General features: G+C 45.9%; 1 protein-coding gene across 1 annotated transcript in view; it reads right to left on the bottom strand.

Moving 5' to 3' along the window:
- Positions 1-1,179: 1,179 nt before the first annotated feature.
- Positions 1,180-15,486, bottom strand: part of LOC134556278 (D-beta-hydroxybutyrate dehydrogenase, mitochondrial-like) — a 17,129-nt gene continuing 2,822 nt past the window's right edge. Inside the window, exons 2-5 of the mRNA XM_063408673.1 lie at positions 14,105-14,215; positions 8,581-8,722; positions 4,925-5,077; positions 1,180-3,381 (exon numbers count right to left, since the gene is read on the bottom strand). Coding sequence (XP_063264743.1) covers positions 2,900-3,381; positions 4,925-5,077; positions 8,581-8,722; positions 14,105-14,215 — 888 coding nt within the window. The 3' untranslated portion in view covers positions 1,180-2,899. The remainder of the gene's footprint in view (positions 3,382-4,924; positions 5,078-8,580; positions 8,723-14,104; positions 14,216-15,486) is intronic.

The raw sequence follows: 15,486 nt of genomic DNA, 5'->3' as shown, positions 1-15,486 counted from the left end.
TTGTAGGTAAACCAGGGAACACAGGTGCTTTGAGGTCTGCAACACACACTGAGACTTGCCACTGGTTTAGAGCTTGAGTTTTGGTCAAGACACAAAGAATCTGGAGTGATCTGGAGTATCTAAACTTGCAGTGATTTCTTGGGAAACCCTGGTAGGTTCCTTGCCGTGTTAAGGTGAACCAGAGCAAACATGGCGTGCAGAGGACTGACCACCTCTTGGTTCCTAGGGCCATCACAGAGAACCTGCCAATCTGAAGGGAAAACCAGGATCACTTCACAAAGGCTAAAGGGTGCACTAAGGGGCTGGATCATCACAGCCTTCCAAAGCATTGTGAGAAACATGCAGAAAAAGGTAGGACAGTGCCACTGCCTCAGCAGCTGGTGCTTGAAAAAAAAAGCCATGGCAAGCTTTGGCAGCATAATTCCTTGTAGGATACCACAGCAGCAATGAGTGTGAACTTCCACGGGATTTCACTGAACTTCTGTTTCTTGTCCTCTGGCTTTGAAGGTCACTGTCAATTGGAATTGAGTTTTCTTCCCTCTGCTACTCACCAGCAGAACAAAAATCTGCCCTCAATGCCATATTAGTGCAACTCTGTGGTGTGAAACATGTACCCTTCTCTCATCCCCAGACACCCAGAGCTCCCCTCCCAGGCAGAAACCAGATCAGACATTAACAGCTCTCCTGAGCACTTCTCAGGGGGCAGAGGAGGGGACTGGGGCTCACATGCTGTGAAATCCTAACCCTGGCTCAACCACGAGGTCCTTGCATGGCCTCGGACACCTCTTGGCCTGCCAGTCTCTGTTCTGTCTGTGAGAAGAGCTAATCCTTACTACCAGGCAGCTGTAGCCCTTGGATTAGTTACACAGAGAGTGCTGAGGCAATGAATAATGCACAGCACTGCTCTAAACGATCTCCTTCAAGGGAAACCACACAAAACACAAACATTGACGGTGCCTGTGTTTACAGAGAGGCCTCTCTAACTGCCTCCTGCTGAGGAAATGGGCCATGCTTGCCCATTCTGCTCCAGGCAGTTCCCACTGAGCCACCACAGCCCACTACCTGATGAAACATCGTTAATTGTTCTTATTAAACTACCTCCCTAATTACTGAACCTAATTAAATCCCAACCTCAGATTCAAAAGAGGTAGGAAAACAAATGTAGAAATGAGCACTGGAGTCAGAGCCATATGCTTTAAAAATCTCACAGTTTATTTTTCTCTCTGTGCAAATCAGAGTTACTTAACATTAATCACATTTCACAGTGCAGGGGGCAGAAGTGATTACTGGTTAAGCTGCAGTTCAGTGGGATCCTTCTGGGTCCTGAATCCCAGGAAATCTCCATGTGCAGATGATCTGGAGAAGACACAAACTGCACAGCAGTATTGCTAGCAGTTGTTACTTGTAAGACAAGATGTCTTGACAGCATCTCCAAGGGAAACTTGCTTTCCTCCTGAAGGCATCACAGCACTCATGGCTGCATGCAGACTCCAAGAATCTGCAGTCAGTGGCATACAAAAAGTTTAAGGCAGTTTCCAAGTCAGAGCTACCAGAGACAGATGAAGAAAGAGCAATCAATAAGCTCTTTTCCCAGCCATTTAATCTGACATAAGGCAAAACAATGGAAGGAAAACCTGGTCCCTACAGTAAGAGGTTCAGGTCCCAGCCTGTCCAGCAGCATCTGCAGCTCGCTGGCTGCTCCACCAGTGGTCACCACTGGAACACAGAGAACAGGGCCTGAAGCCAGGCAGCCCCAGCACCTGGAAAACATTATCAAAATCCTGCACATGGCCAACAGAAGAGACCCTCTGGGATACTGGGCAAGAGTAGCTCATATCAGTTATCAAGAGATTCTCAGAAGACATGATTGTGTGACATGGAGATTTAATTGTGCAATATTAAAAATAAGTAATGTGTGTCCCTTAATGCATCCTTCCAGAGCTCATACTCAGGCCACACTAGCTGCACAGTGCCCTATCACTGTCCAAATGCAGAGGATAAATGAAAAAAATGATTTGGAAAAGCCAACAGCAGCTCCCTGACCAGCCAGAGGGAAGCAGGGGGATGGCTGGACAATGTCTGTATCACAGTGGAGTAGTTCAGGCACCTAAGGTAGTAGTCAGAGAAGCCAAAATTGTTTGCTACGTCTGCTTAAACCCTGTCCCACAAAGCTCAGCAGCAGCAGGTGGAGAGGGGCTGCTGAGAGATGGCTCAGACCTCATTATCAGAAGGGCTTTTCACTGCCCATCCTGTGCCCAGTTGTTGGCTCAGGCACCTCCTGGCCACAGTGCTAGCAGGGAAGAACCCTTCTTTGCAGCTAGGTAATGAGGCTGTTTAGAGGCATGTTGCTGTTTCCCTGGAAAGAGCAGACAGTCACACACAGCAGAGCTTCTTGGCAGTATCAGGAAAACAATGGAAGGCTGTTACTGACCCATTTTCAACCAAATGGAAAACTCTGCTTTTGTTTCCCATTTTAGTTTCTTCCTTAAAGCCATCTCATAGCAACAGCTTTGCTCTGCTATTAGCAGTTTGTCCTTGTAAGGAAAAGCAAGAGCCCATTAATAAGCCAAATTTATCACTGGGGGAACTCTGCTGACCTAATTACACTGGCCACATATTTGACATGTTATATTTACCTTCCTCTGCTTCCTCCATGGTTAAAAGGAAAACACCTTTCAACTTTAAACAGCACAGCAAGAAATACAAACAACAAGAATGAGGGGAAAAAAGAACCAAAACCCATACTGCTCTAGCATTCCACAACGTACGACTTGAAGTCCTAACTCAAAGTGGAAGCACGTGCATCTCCAGGGGAGACACGGCAGCAAGGAGTGCAGAGGGCAGCCCTAAGCTGTGTGTGTGGGTAGGAGCCCTGGAGGGATGCCTGAAAAGTGCCTGTTTACAGGGTGGCTCCGGGGATGTAAAGCCAGTCGGCAATGGCTGTGGGCAGGTGGGTCATGACCTGCAGCCTCACCCACCAGTAGGTCTCCATGGGGTTGTAGCGGTTCTTGGGGCGCGGGGACGTGAGCGCTTCGGTGATGTCGTTCAGGACCAGAGACATGTCTCTGAGGCCACTGCTGACGAAGGACTTCATCCCGGCCACGTGGCGAGCGAAGTACTCGCTGCCGTAGTCCTCCCGCACGGTGTGGGTGGCCCCGCTCCACAGAGCCTCGGCCTGCCTGTCGATGGCCGCGGCCGTCAGGATGCCGGTGGCCGCCACAAAGTTACTGGGCTCGATGAGGATGACGCGGACCCCCCAGCGGTACATCTCCTGCCTCAGGCAGTCCGAGAAGGCTGCCACCCCAAACTTGGAGACGCAGTAGCAGGAGCGAGATGGGCTCACCATGCGTCCCAACATGCTTGTGATATTCACCACACGGCCTAGAGAGGAATGATCGGGGAGAGCGGATCAGCTGCAGAAGCAGCAGCCAGGACATCCCAGTAAAGGGTACTTAGTTGGATGATGCTGATTTCTAAAATGTGAATCTTGAATACACATACCCGTCACCAACCTTTTCTCTCCTGCCTCAAGCAAGGCTAACCCTTATTCTCCAGGGGATGGTGCATATGCCTACCTCTGCATCAAAGAATTTACAAAGCATATGAGACATTTCCCTCCTAATTTCCAAGTAGGGAAGTACCGTGATCTTCTGAGACTGCTAGCTGTGTTTCCTCAGGAGTGTGCCCCACTCATGCATCTTGCTAGAGATGGCCTCAAGCTCCCAGCTTGGACTGTCATGAGCTGCAAAGCTCAAAACTCTGTGTGATGCCATCCAAGTGTTCTGGTTCTTTCTGTAAGCACAACAGCTCATCTGCCTAGCACACCTGTGTACTTTTAGACCTGAGCTAGATGGCAGGGAATGGGTAGAGATTTCTCTGCACCTGCAGCATGAGCAGCACAACCCACTCACCCAGCTGGGCAGCCACAAGTCTCCAGTGGCCATTCCTGGGACAAACAAGAGGAGATTTGATGTTCTGCTGTCCATGGGGCAGTGGAGAGCAACTGTCCTAATTCCTGCCAACAGCCTGTGACAGCCGTCGGGCACTGCCTCAGGGCAGTGACAGCAGTGGTCACTCCTCTGTGCGTGTCTCAGCCTCTATCCAAGGCAAGACTTGTGCACTATGGTTTCAGATACACTTAAAAACAAGCCCTTGAAATTCCACCAGCTATTTTTACAGGCAGAATTTTCACGGCCATGGAGCACAACACCCTTCTGCAGCTCAAAATTTCAGCTGAGAAACAAGTGGGCAGCTCTGCTGTCTCATACCAGACCTAAGTGTAACTTAGGAGGACTGTGAGAACCACTGCTGACCTGATGGTGAGATACTTTTTGTAGTGAGATGGAGCTTGTTTAGTGGTTAATTGCCTGGGAATGGCATCTGAGCAATCTTCTTAATATAGCCCCCTTTTGTCCTCACAGAACACACACCTGTATCATCATTCCCACACGTACTAAATAAAGAAGCTCTTCAGAGATCTGCTCTTTTTTCATACATATCTTTTTTCAATATAAAACAAAGAGTTTTGATAATACCATTGTCTTGTAAGATACCTGAAATGGCTGTTATTGACTCTTATTTATTCTGTCACTACCTGAAGTCACCTGTGAATGGAATAACATGAAGGGAGAAGATTCAGTTATCCAAACATGACCACTCCGTGGACTCTGGATTATCTTGTCTGTGTGATATCTGCCAACACTGCACAAAGGTCTCTGATATCTTGTATGTTTAAGATAGCATCTGCTGTGCAGGTGACTGGCCTGCCCCAAGAATAGCCTGTACTACCAAATGCTTACATGGCATCCTCAGAAACCCTCCTTGGACTGCACAGGCATTCCCTCAAGTACAGCCTGGATTTCCAGCTACATCTCCTTGCTGTGCTACAAAAGCTCTGAATCTTACCACTCTGCCCAGCATGTACCTTTAGCTCTGCGAATGAGGGGCAGGAAAGCCTTTGTCACTCTCACAGTGCCCCATAGGTTGACCTCTGCCACCTTCTTGTAGTTGTCCAAACTTGCAAATTCCACCTCTCCGAAGGTCGAGATGCCGGCATTGTTCACTAGGCCCCACAGACCTGCCACAAACAAACACATGATTAAAGTGTGGAACAGGAAGAATGTCACAGAGAAAACACTTTCCTACTAACCTAAAACCTTAACAAAGAACTGGGCACTTTTGTAGAAATAAGTTGAAGAGAAAAACCCAGCAAGGAGATGAAATACAGTCTTCCTATACCAGGGGCTTGTTTGGAACATCAAGGAAAGTGATGGGGCCGCACAAGTATTGCCTCCCAAATACCTCCTGTACAGTCAAATGCTCTTCTGAGGCTTTATAAGGCTGCATCTGGCTGACTCTCTTTTAAGTCTCCTCTTGATCCCAGGTTTGCCTCCACTCAGTGAGTTTATAATGGATTTTGCAATTTGGAGGGGGCTGGACTTTTCCCCACAATTAGGAGGAAAAAACAAAAGGAAAGGAAACATATATTTTGGATTTCTTAATCCCCTTCACAACTCTGGCTTGCTGTTTTGGAGGGTGCATGGTATTGATCCGTACATTCATGGCCTGGTTAACAGCTGCTGTGTTTTAGTCCAAGTATTTGCTTTCCTTCAACCCTAACTTTATCAGGAGTTAGCAAACTTACAACCAACCCTTACAACTACTAGAATTTAAAAATTAATGTCTTTTGTGCATGCAGTCATGTCAAAATTAAATTGACTGCACTTCCCAAGAGCTTCTTGGGAAGGTCAGCAAGGACTTGACCCTTCAAAGCAGTTACTGCAGGACTCACAGTGGCAAAGGTTTGTAGGGCTGAATCCATACTTCATAGATTTATTGAAGCATGGGACTATGCAGCCATCAACTGCACAAGAAACCAACAGAGGAGCCGGAACAAGACAACAGAGTTGCTCCTCTTTAGATGTCCTGCCATTCACCATGGTTATTTTTCACTGTGCTGGAGTTGGGGCTAGACTGTCAGGGCTAAATTGGACTCAGTTGAAGTTGGGGCCCCTTTCCACTCCAGGACCTTCCTTTTACCAAGAACTAACACAGGGCTAGAGAAGGAGTCTTCATGTCCAGGGAGCTGCAACATTGCTATCAAAAGCACCAATGTCATGCCACCCTGTTGATAAAAGTTATCAATCTCTCTCTTAGAAATTTTTGGGCTATTTGCCCTGCCTCTGCTCCACAGCTTCCCTACTCTGATGTATGAAAGTCTTTTAACTTCCACCCTGTATTGATTCAGTCAGATAGTAACCATGTATTTTATCAAACATAGTCCTATAAACAAATTGCAATATTCTGCCAATGTGCAATGGAATTTATCCTCCTGTTGCACTTAAAAACACCAGCACGCCCTTGGCAGACTGACTCTGTGCTCTCACATGGGTAACCCTGCCCCGTTCCCAGCTAAGGTTGTTCTACCTCAAGGCTGTTGACCAGCTGTGTACAGCAGCCTGTTCCTGCCTCACTGAAGCTCCCAGTTTTAGTGAGTCAAGATGACTGAAATTCACACTGATCTGTGTCCAGCACAGCATCTCAGCCTCAATGGGGTCCCTCTGCTGCTGCAAAGAAAGGTCTAACTGTTAGGAGGACCAAGGAAACAGGGCACACAGTGGAGTAATTTCACCACTAACAAAAAGACATGCTGAGAAAATTTGGCAGGGATTTACCAAAGACATAAACTGTCGGTCACAAACTGACCTCTGCAGAGTATTCCTTACAAATTCCTGTAAATTTCTGTACAATAATTTCCCATTTCCTGGGTCGTGATGTTAGTTCTCACAAATGTCCCTGAATCATTATTTACAATAGTTTGTTGTTGGAATTCCATTGCTCACGGATCAGGGCACGTTACAAACAGAACAAAGTGCTGAGGGGAACCCAGTTACAGGGCTGTTTGCTGGACAGCAGTGTGTTTATTGAGCAGAACCTTATCATTATTACGTCTCTAGAGTCAACAATACAGTGGGAACTGCATGAGAACAAAACAAACGGGCACTCCTATCAAAAGAGTTCAGCACAGGGAGAAGAGGTATAAAGAACTGTACAGCCCAAGAACTGTTCTGCACTAGCTCCTCTGGGGCCACGTTCGGTGTGCAACCACACCTTGTGCAAGGCACCTCAGTCTCATTAGTCTTTATATTCCAGCACCTACTTATTGTGCACTATTTATTGGGAAGCCTCAAACGTCAGTCACACCAATGGGCCTAAAAAGAAGCCTTTGTTGCTTTGCATGCCATTCTGAGGCCAACAGCTACAGGAGGAACCAGTCCAACTTGCTGATCAGGGATGCAAGACTTGTCTGTCCCTGTTACACACACAGTTTTGCAAACACTGCTGCATTTATGGAAGCAATAAAGCTGCTCCCTTCCAAGCTTTCACGCAGTGAGAAAAGGCTTTGTGCTACCACTGCTGTTGCTGGGCTCTTCAGGAAAAGTTTAAGAAGCTGTGAAAAGCACGACAAGGGCTGGGTGATTGTGTAGGAAGAAAAATCATGCGGAGAGAACATGTGTGGGATCAGAGTTTGTACATTACTCAGTTATATTTCATATGCCTCTTTTAGAAGGGAAGGTGTGCTCACGCAATTTGCATGAAGATTAGAGCTGTTGTTATTTACTAGCTTAATACTTGCTGTGAACAAAACTAAGGCCATGGCAGACTCATCCAAGCTTCAAAATGAGCAACCACCTTTAAGTCACAACCCTGAAGTCCTGCAGTCACAGACGTCAAACTTCAGTTCACCCTCTGCCTGTGTCTACAGCTGCTGGCCAGCTTGCTGCTGGCATACAGGTTGCAGAACAGCCTGTGCAGGGCAAGAAGTCTCACCTGATCATATGGGTAGAGGTCAGGTGGTGTGACATCAGGCTCTGACTGTAAACTCACATCCCACTGCCAAAGCACTTTCAAGAAGGAAAGATGGGATTCTTATTTCCCTTTACATGCTTTTGGGGTCCATGAGTTGAACTCATGCTTAAGGTGACATGTGGATTAAGGTCATCTATGCCAAGCCTACCCTGGACTCCACATCACCTCTGATGTTGCATGGCAAACTGAAAACATAGATTGGACTGACTGCAGATTAATCCAGGTTTGGGGGCAGTCCAAATCTATGCTCCAGTTGTACCCCCAGAGCAGAGGGGACAGCAGCAGTAAGCAGCCAGGGCCCATCACCTCTGCATTAGCAGGGTCACTTGCAAGGTCAGCATGAGCTAAGAGCACGTGTGGCAGGAGTGCAAGGCAGGGATCAAGCCCTGGCCGTTCTATGCCCTTCACAGACATTCAAGGACAATGACACAGATACTTGTGGGCTTGCTGCCACTCACTGCTTTTTATGGGATGTAGAGTTAAAGCCTAATCCTCCAGCCAGTCTTGGTCTCTTTCCATGTGGCTGCCACATCAGTAGCAAGACAATTGTCCTCACTGACCCGGGTACAGCACAGCCTGACTGCCAGCCACACACTGGCACAGGTCTCCAGGCTTGTTAACCCTCTTTTGATGGTGCACAGAGAGAAAGACCTGGTCAATGCATGGCCTGCTCTGTAGAAAGGATTCTGTGAGCAAAAGATCCCTACATACCTTCCTCCGGCTCCTTCAGGGTGCTCTTCACAAAAGCCAGGGCCTGAGCCACCTCTTGGTCACTGCACACATCCATCTGTAGCACCTTCATCCGGTCTGACTTCATGTTCCTCAGCTCCCTGGCTCCATCTCCATCCTCATCCTGTTCAGCAGAACAGAAAGGTGTCCCACTAAGATGGACCAAGAACGGCAATGCAGCTTCGGGCCAGGCATGTTCACATGGACATGAAATAGAAGGTACTGACATTGCACACACAGGTGTAAGCTTGGTGCACAAATATGCACCAAGCAGCATGCCATCCTCCTCTTCCCTCCAGCAACACTTTCAGAACCGCATCAGTGACCCCGTGCCCTGAAGCACCACGAAGCCCAGCCTGCTCTTGGCTCCTCAGGATGGGTTTCACATCCCTAACATGCTGGAATACCGTGCCAGCTGGAGAGAACCGTGGGTGACTCTCTACTGCCTTGGTCTCTGAGCTCTACAAGAAACATAACTTCTACAGAAACTGGAGTCAGAAGTTCAGGAATACATGCTCAGTGGAGATCTGCTGCACAGCGGCACAATTACAGGCATGAGGCATGAAAGGAGATTCTGGCTTAGGAAGAAAGAATTTATTTTTTTTCACTCTATAGGCAATAAGAACTTCATGGCTCTGCTTTCCTTTTCACCCTTTTCCTTTCTTTCCTCTCCATCCCACTGTTATCATTAGAGATTCTGTTAGTACTGTGGAGTTTTTTTTTGTTTAGTCAAATGTAAACACAGCTAAAATTCCAAATTTTACCAGCTCACCTCCAGGCAAGACTGCTGCCTAAGCCTTACAGCCTTGTTCAGGTGGTAAATAACAAATAAAAGTGAAAAGAGCACAGATTAGCTACACAGTTCCACAGCAGGCTTGAGATTTAATTCACAAAACTATTCGCTGAATCACAAGCTCTGCCTCATTAGGGAGGAAGAAGTTATGAATTGGTGAGTCACCATGCCTGGCTGCCACTCTTCCGTTATCACTTGATACCAGCTCCCACAGCACAAGGGCAAACAAGGCAAGCAACCCACCCACAGTCACCTGCTCAGCAGCCTCTGCAGCCAGGCAGATATAAAAAACATGTAACTGCTTAGTTTTTTATAAATATCTCAGGCTATTTAATTCATATAGTATACAACATCTCATCTCCACCTTCAGTCCAGTGAACAATGACATGTAATGAAGAAATAGAGCTGAAATGTCCATCACAAACGTGAGCAAAACAGGGCAATGCTCTTAAAAATCAATATGTAGTTACACTGGCATTATGGCAATAGTAGGAATGAGTTCCTGGCCCCACAGCTGCATGGCATTTCACAACTGACTTATTTCCCAGTACAACAAGAACAGCAAACAAAGTTTGAAGCTTTTCTAATGCACATCAAAGGTAGTGACAGGCTGTGTTGGCCCTCTTATCTAGTCACAAAAACAATGTCAGAGTGGTGTCACAAGTAGTCAACAACATGATCACCAAAATATTATATTCCCTTTGAAACAGATGAGGGTTTTATGATGCCTCATCATAGTTCTGGAAGATGCTCCTGCATCTCACCAAGTTATATAAAGCAAATTTTCACTACTTAACAGTGAATGAACTGGAGCTAATTCAGATTTTAAAGAGAGAGATTTATTGTATCTATATAAAACCAAAACCATAACTATATCTGCATGTAAGTGCCAATTGTTATTTGAGCACTGAAAAGACCTTTCCCTGCATTTTTTTTAATCTTGCATAATACTTATAAAATAAACAAGAAATATTTCCACTGCTTTTTGAGAAACAAAGTCATAGGCTGGCAACTTAAAAATCCAGTAAAAATTGTTTTGTTCATATGTAAATGAATTTCCCCCTATCACCAATGCAACTCTATCTGCAAAGTTACCTTCCCAACTACAATTTACTCATTATTGACAAAACATATTGATTTTGGAAGACTGCAACCTGCAATATCAACTGGGACCACTTTTCACAGTTGCAGACACCACCTTAGCCACTTAACTGTAAAACAAAGTGCTTAATTCTTTTGTCCAGAACACCTCTTCACAAATGAAGCAGCTACAGATTTTTATGGAAGCAAATGAACATCATCTTATGTCCTGTGGTTTTCAGGGGCTTTAAGTACATTCCTTGTTAGGTACCACATGGTACTTCTTCTTTGTTCTTTAAATGGTAGATTTGTTGGCTGGAATAACACCTGGAGCAGTTCCTGTGGGAGCAGCCAGACTGTCCTCCCAGGGATGATCTTCATGATCTTCACCAGCAGGAGCCACACAGCAGCACAAATCAAGTGAGGTGCTGGCAGCAATGGCCCAACTGCTCCTGGAAAGCCTCCCTCCATCTCTCTTTGCTGTCTGATTTTTGTCCTCTCAGAAAATCTCTCAGCTTCCCCTTCCCAGTTCCATAAGAGTTGAAAGCCATCATGCTCCAGCCCAGCCCGCTGCCCAAGTTCTCTCCACAGGTCTTCAATGGGACTGTGTGGTTTTCTCCCAGCTATCTCCTATGCCCTGGTTATCCTGCCCTCGCAGCTCTGCAGGCTCTGCCTGCCACCCCACCCTGTGCCTAGCAGGGCCTGCTCCTGGCTGAGAAGCCCAGCAGCTCCACAAACCCTCTCTACCAGCTGAGGAAAGCCACTCCAGCTTTTGGCTGCCTCCCCTTCCCTTCCTTGCTCCTCTCCCCTGTTCTGGTTTGAAGGATCCCAGTGCAGTGGTGCTGAGGAGAGGCAGATCACACAGATATTCAATAGTGGCAAGCCCCCCTGTTACAGACACAGCCACGTTTATTTCCCAGGAAAGCTCCTGGAATCAGGATTAGGTCCAGGCAGGCACTTGGGCGCCCGCAGTGAGATGTCAGAGGGATCAGGAAGCCAGGAATACAGAGCTGAACTCCCATGGATGCAGCCAGCTCACTCCACATGCGCCAGTTCCTCCCCACCCTGCTGCCAACCCACGTGCTGCCTTCCTGTGTTTCCTGAGCGGAACACCTCGTGCTTGTCATTACTGGATTTCACATAATTGATTTCAGACTCCATCCAATCTGTCAGGATCATTTTGAACCCTGTTCCCCAAAAGGTCTATAATCTTCTCTGTATGGTTCTGTGCATACTTTTTTCCAAGTGCAAACTCTCTTCCAAGGGGTACTTCCAAGAATATGGTCCTGGGACTTAACAGCAGTCACTTAGAACATGAGTTTGTTCATGAGACTAATATGAGGGACAAACAAAGTGCAACAAAACCCTTACTCAGGATACATTTATTCCTTCCCCTGCAGCCACTCTGTTGTTTAGCCAAAATGAGATTAGATTGACACAGCACAGTTTGTTCCCAGTAAACTTATACAGGCAGGGTGCATCACACTATGATCCAGTCATCTGTAAAACTGCCAGGGCAGTGTGTGGCAACTGCACCGAGTGCACCGAGTGAGCTGCCTGGCTGGCAATTCCAGAGGTCTATCTCCTTTGCAAGGGAAGTGCATTATCTGCCCTCTTCCAGCCTTCTGGAAATCCCCTGGCCTCCAGGTGGTCTTGAAAATATCACCCATGGGGCAGAAATCACAATGGCTTATCCTCTAAATGCCCTTAAGTATATTTCATCAGGCCTAGTGTACTTGAGCACATTAACTTATAAAAACATTCCTTGTTCTTTACCTTTTCTTGCCTACAAATCCTCATGATAATGTTTGTCATGATAATACTGCTGGAAGTAGGCATCTGAATACAATTTATTATTTTTTCAGTAAGATCAAAGAAAATAAAACAATTATTATGTCAACTTTTCCTGTAATTTCTACTTTTAGGGTTATTTCATTATCTATTTCGGTTTGGTTCTTCCGTCATAATCCTAATATATTAACAGAAACTTTCTCAGTGGACTTGCTTGCCCTTGCTTCATGTAATCTCTTTTGCATTTGATTCTTTCCAGTTCTATCCCAACCTGTGTACAGTATTCCTTTTACTCCTGTAACTTTATATTTGGCTGTCTGATCATTAGGAAGCTCCTGATGCACCTCACAGTCTATTATCCTGTATTTAATACAAGAGCTTCCTGTGGTGGTGTAGTACATCAGGGATCCTTTAATTCTCTGTATAAACATAAGTGGTGATGGACTAACTAGGTGTGAACTAAGAGCCTGGCATGTGCTTCATGACAAGTGCCCCCAGACCTGCTCTGACCCTGCTGGGAACCGACAGCAGCTCACAAGCAATGAAGCAAGCAAGCAAGCAAACATGCCTCACTTCAGGAAAATTCAGTTTATTTAAGGTTTCCAATGGAGCCTGTCCCTCTCTGCCCCACACTAGCACGTGCCTTCTGAACAACCCCTCAGCCACACTATTTTCCCTCTCCTTTCTGTTCCCTACGTCTGCTGTTCTGCAGAGTGCCTGACTTGCCGTCAGCACTGAGACAGGCACCCCAAAGCAGCAAATGACATGAGTACTGAAGGAATTACAAAGGCTCTGCATGGAAACTTCCAAACAGTGGCAACAATCCAACAGGACTCTCTTGTTCTCAAGTTACACAATATGTCAGCCAATAATAACTTTCTCTTCTGGTGTGGTAGAAGAACGTAACCTCTGCCATGATCACACAGGCAGAGGAGGTCACCTTTGTTTGTTCTCATCCTCCACAGTACTCAAAAATCTGTAGTCATCATGCCCTGAGCACCTGTGCTGATGTGGTCATCTTCAAATGGAGAAATGAGTGACCATGAACTGATTTTGAACAATTCAGGTCAGAAATCACGTGAGTTTTGACGAACAACACAGGAAAAATGCATAGTAAAGGTAAAATCCCAGCTGAGATGAAAGTGGAGCCAGCCCAGTCTATAAAAAGGGTTTCACAACACTGATTTGTAAGTCCTTTGCAAGAGCAGGGACTGGGATGAGGGTTCTGCAACCCCTTCGGATTGAGTCTGTCTAAACTTATCTCTTACAAGTGACACCACCTGCCAAACACACATGACAGAAAGTGAGACCTAAAGATGTCAGAAATATATGGTAAATTTGTTTGTTCAGCTATCCATAAACTAAATAGCTTGTACACAAGCTGCAGAAGCACAGTTGCAAGACATTTTGGAAACAGAGCTTTAATAATGCAGGAGAGAAAGCTTGGAAATGAGTTTGGGGAGGGTGTCCACAAAAAAATGACATTGTGAAAGACAGGGATGCCATGGAAGACAGAAAGCCACAGCGCCACAGCAATCTTGGCCTATCAGATTTATGGTGTTGTGGCATTTCTGAGAGGCTCCCAGCATTGAACAGTGCCACACTGTACAAGCTACTGTACAGACATGCAGTTGACAGACAATCCCTGTCGTAAAGAGCTCACAATTACAGGAATGAGGTACAAGATACAACAGGCAGATGAAGCAATGGAAGATGTAATGATCCCTCCCCAGTGCACAGCTCTCAGGTCTTGAACCAGGGTAAACGGAGGCTGCAAATGAAGATGCTTTCACTTGAGATTTTTCTCCAATCAGAAAAAAATTGATGAATTTCACTACTCACCATGAGCAAGCATCCAGCAAAAACAGTAAATCCCTTTGCATGAAGGCATTTTGCCAAGGCATGTCCAAAACCTTTGTCACAGCCTGTTATTAGCACCGCCTTCCCTTCAGCCTGTGTGGGGAAAGACAGTCATAGGATACCATCAGACATGGCAATGTAGGCATCACCAGCACTGCAGCACAGGAGCCACTTGCATTCCTGCAGTCAGGGCAGGTACAATTCCAAATACAAGTGACAGTGGCACCTGTGTGCACAAATACAACCCACTCCCAACTACTGTGAAATCACCAATTTATTCAGTTGCTGGTCTGTTATAATTTCTGTTGCCTGAACTGGAACAGTAACTCTTTCTTTCAAGTATCAGTGGCCAAAGCAGAACAGAAACATCTCAAAAGAAGTTAATGGTAAGAAAAAGCAGCATAGAGAACATTCAAATGGCAGGATGTCACTGGCTTGAACTGTACAGCAGCTCTTTTAGCTGCTGAGTGATTACTGTCTGTTCCCCACCTCCTCCATGCGGCACTTTCCTTGCTGTATTTTAGCACGCAGGAATGTGACTACAGCTTAGAGCTTCCTTCTGAAACTCTGCAGTCTTAAGAGGAACAACTCATCAAATCCTACAGTTCTCTCCTACATTATTACTATATTTTGACTGACAGGTAAATTGAGAAAGAAGGTTTGATATTCCATCTGGTATGACACAACAGTCTTGACATAGATATGAAAGCAAAATGAAATCCTGAAGAGAAGCCTATAACAAAACACTGCCCATTCACCTCTGTCTTTGCTCGAAAGTCATCTCCTCACCACAGGTGTGAAGCAATGAACTAACACTTAACCCAGCTAGAAGGCTGCCAGCTGCTGTGCTGCACAGCGCTCCAAACTGAAACCATATCCATGAGGCAATAACATGATAAAGCAATAAAAATTCAGAGGATGCAATAGGGAAGTGAGGTCAGCTCCATCTCTCTGGAGATATCAGCAACTAATATTGCCTGTTACGGTATTTACAACGGCTGGAATATGAACGTATTTATGTTTGAATTGCACTGGCTGGTCCAGCCACATCTTCAGGGAGAAATGGGTCAATCACCAGTGCTCCCTCATCTCTTGCTTTGCTGACATGTGGTGTAGTGAAGCAGCAATAAGGGATGATTGCAGCGTGATAGTGATCAGAGCATTACTGCACAAACTCAGGGTGAGCCTCAGCAGAGAACAATAAGCAAATAAGCTACACCCTGTCCTATAACTCATGTTGAAGTGACTGCTCTCCAAGGGGAGTTAAGATCTGAAGCTGAAACAAGAACTGAACAAAAGTCTATCCTGCATTTATAATACAAACACCCACATTAACATTATACTATAACCTATACTCAGACAAA

Source organism: Prinia subflava, chromosome 11 (assembly GCF_021018805.1).
Source record: "Prinia subflava isolate CZ2003 ecotype Zambia chromosome 11, Cam_Psub_1.2, whole genome shotgun sequence".
NCBI classification, from domain to species: domain Eukaryota; kingdom Metazoa; phylum Chordata; class Aves; order Passeriformes; family Cisticolidae; genus Prinia; species Prinia subflava.
The sequence above is the reverse complement of the archived record's forward strand: the minus strand, read 5'-3'. Positions and strand labels throughout refer to the sequence as shown.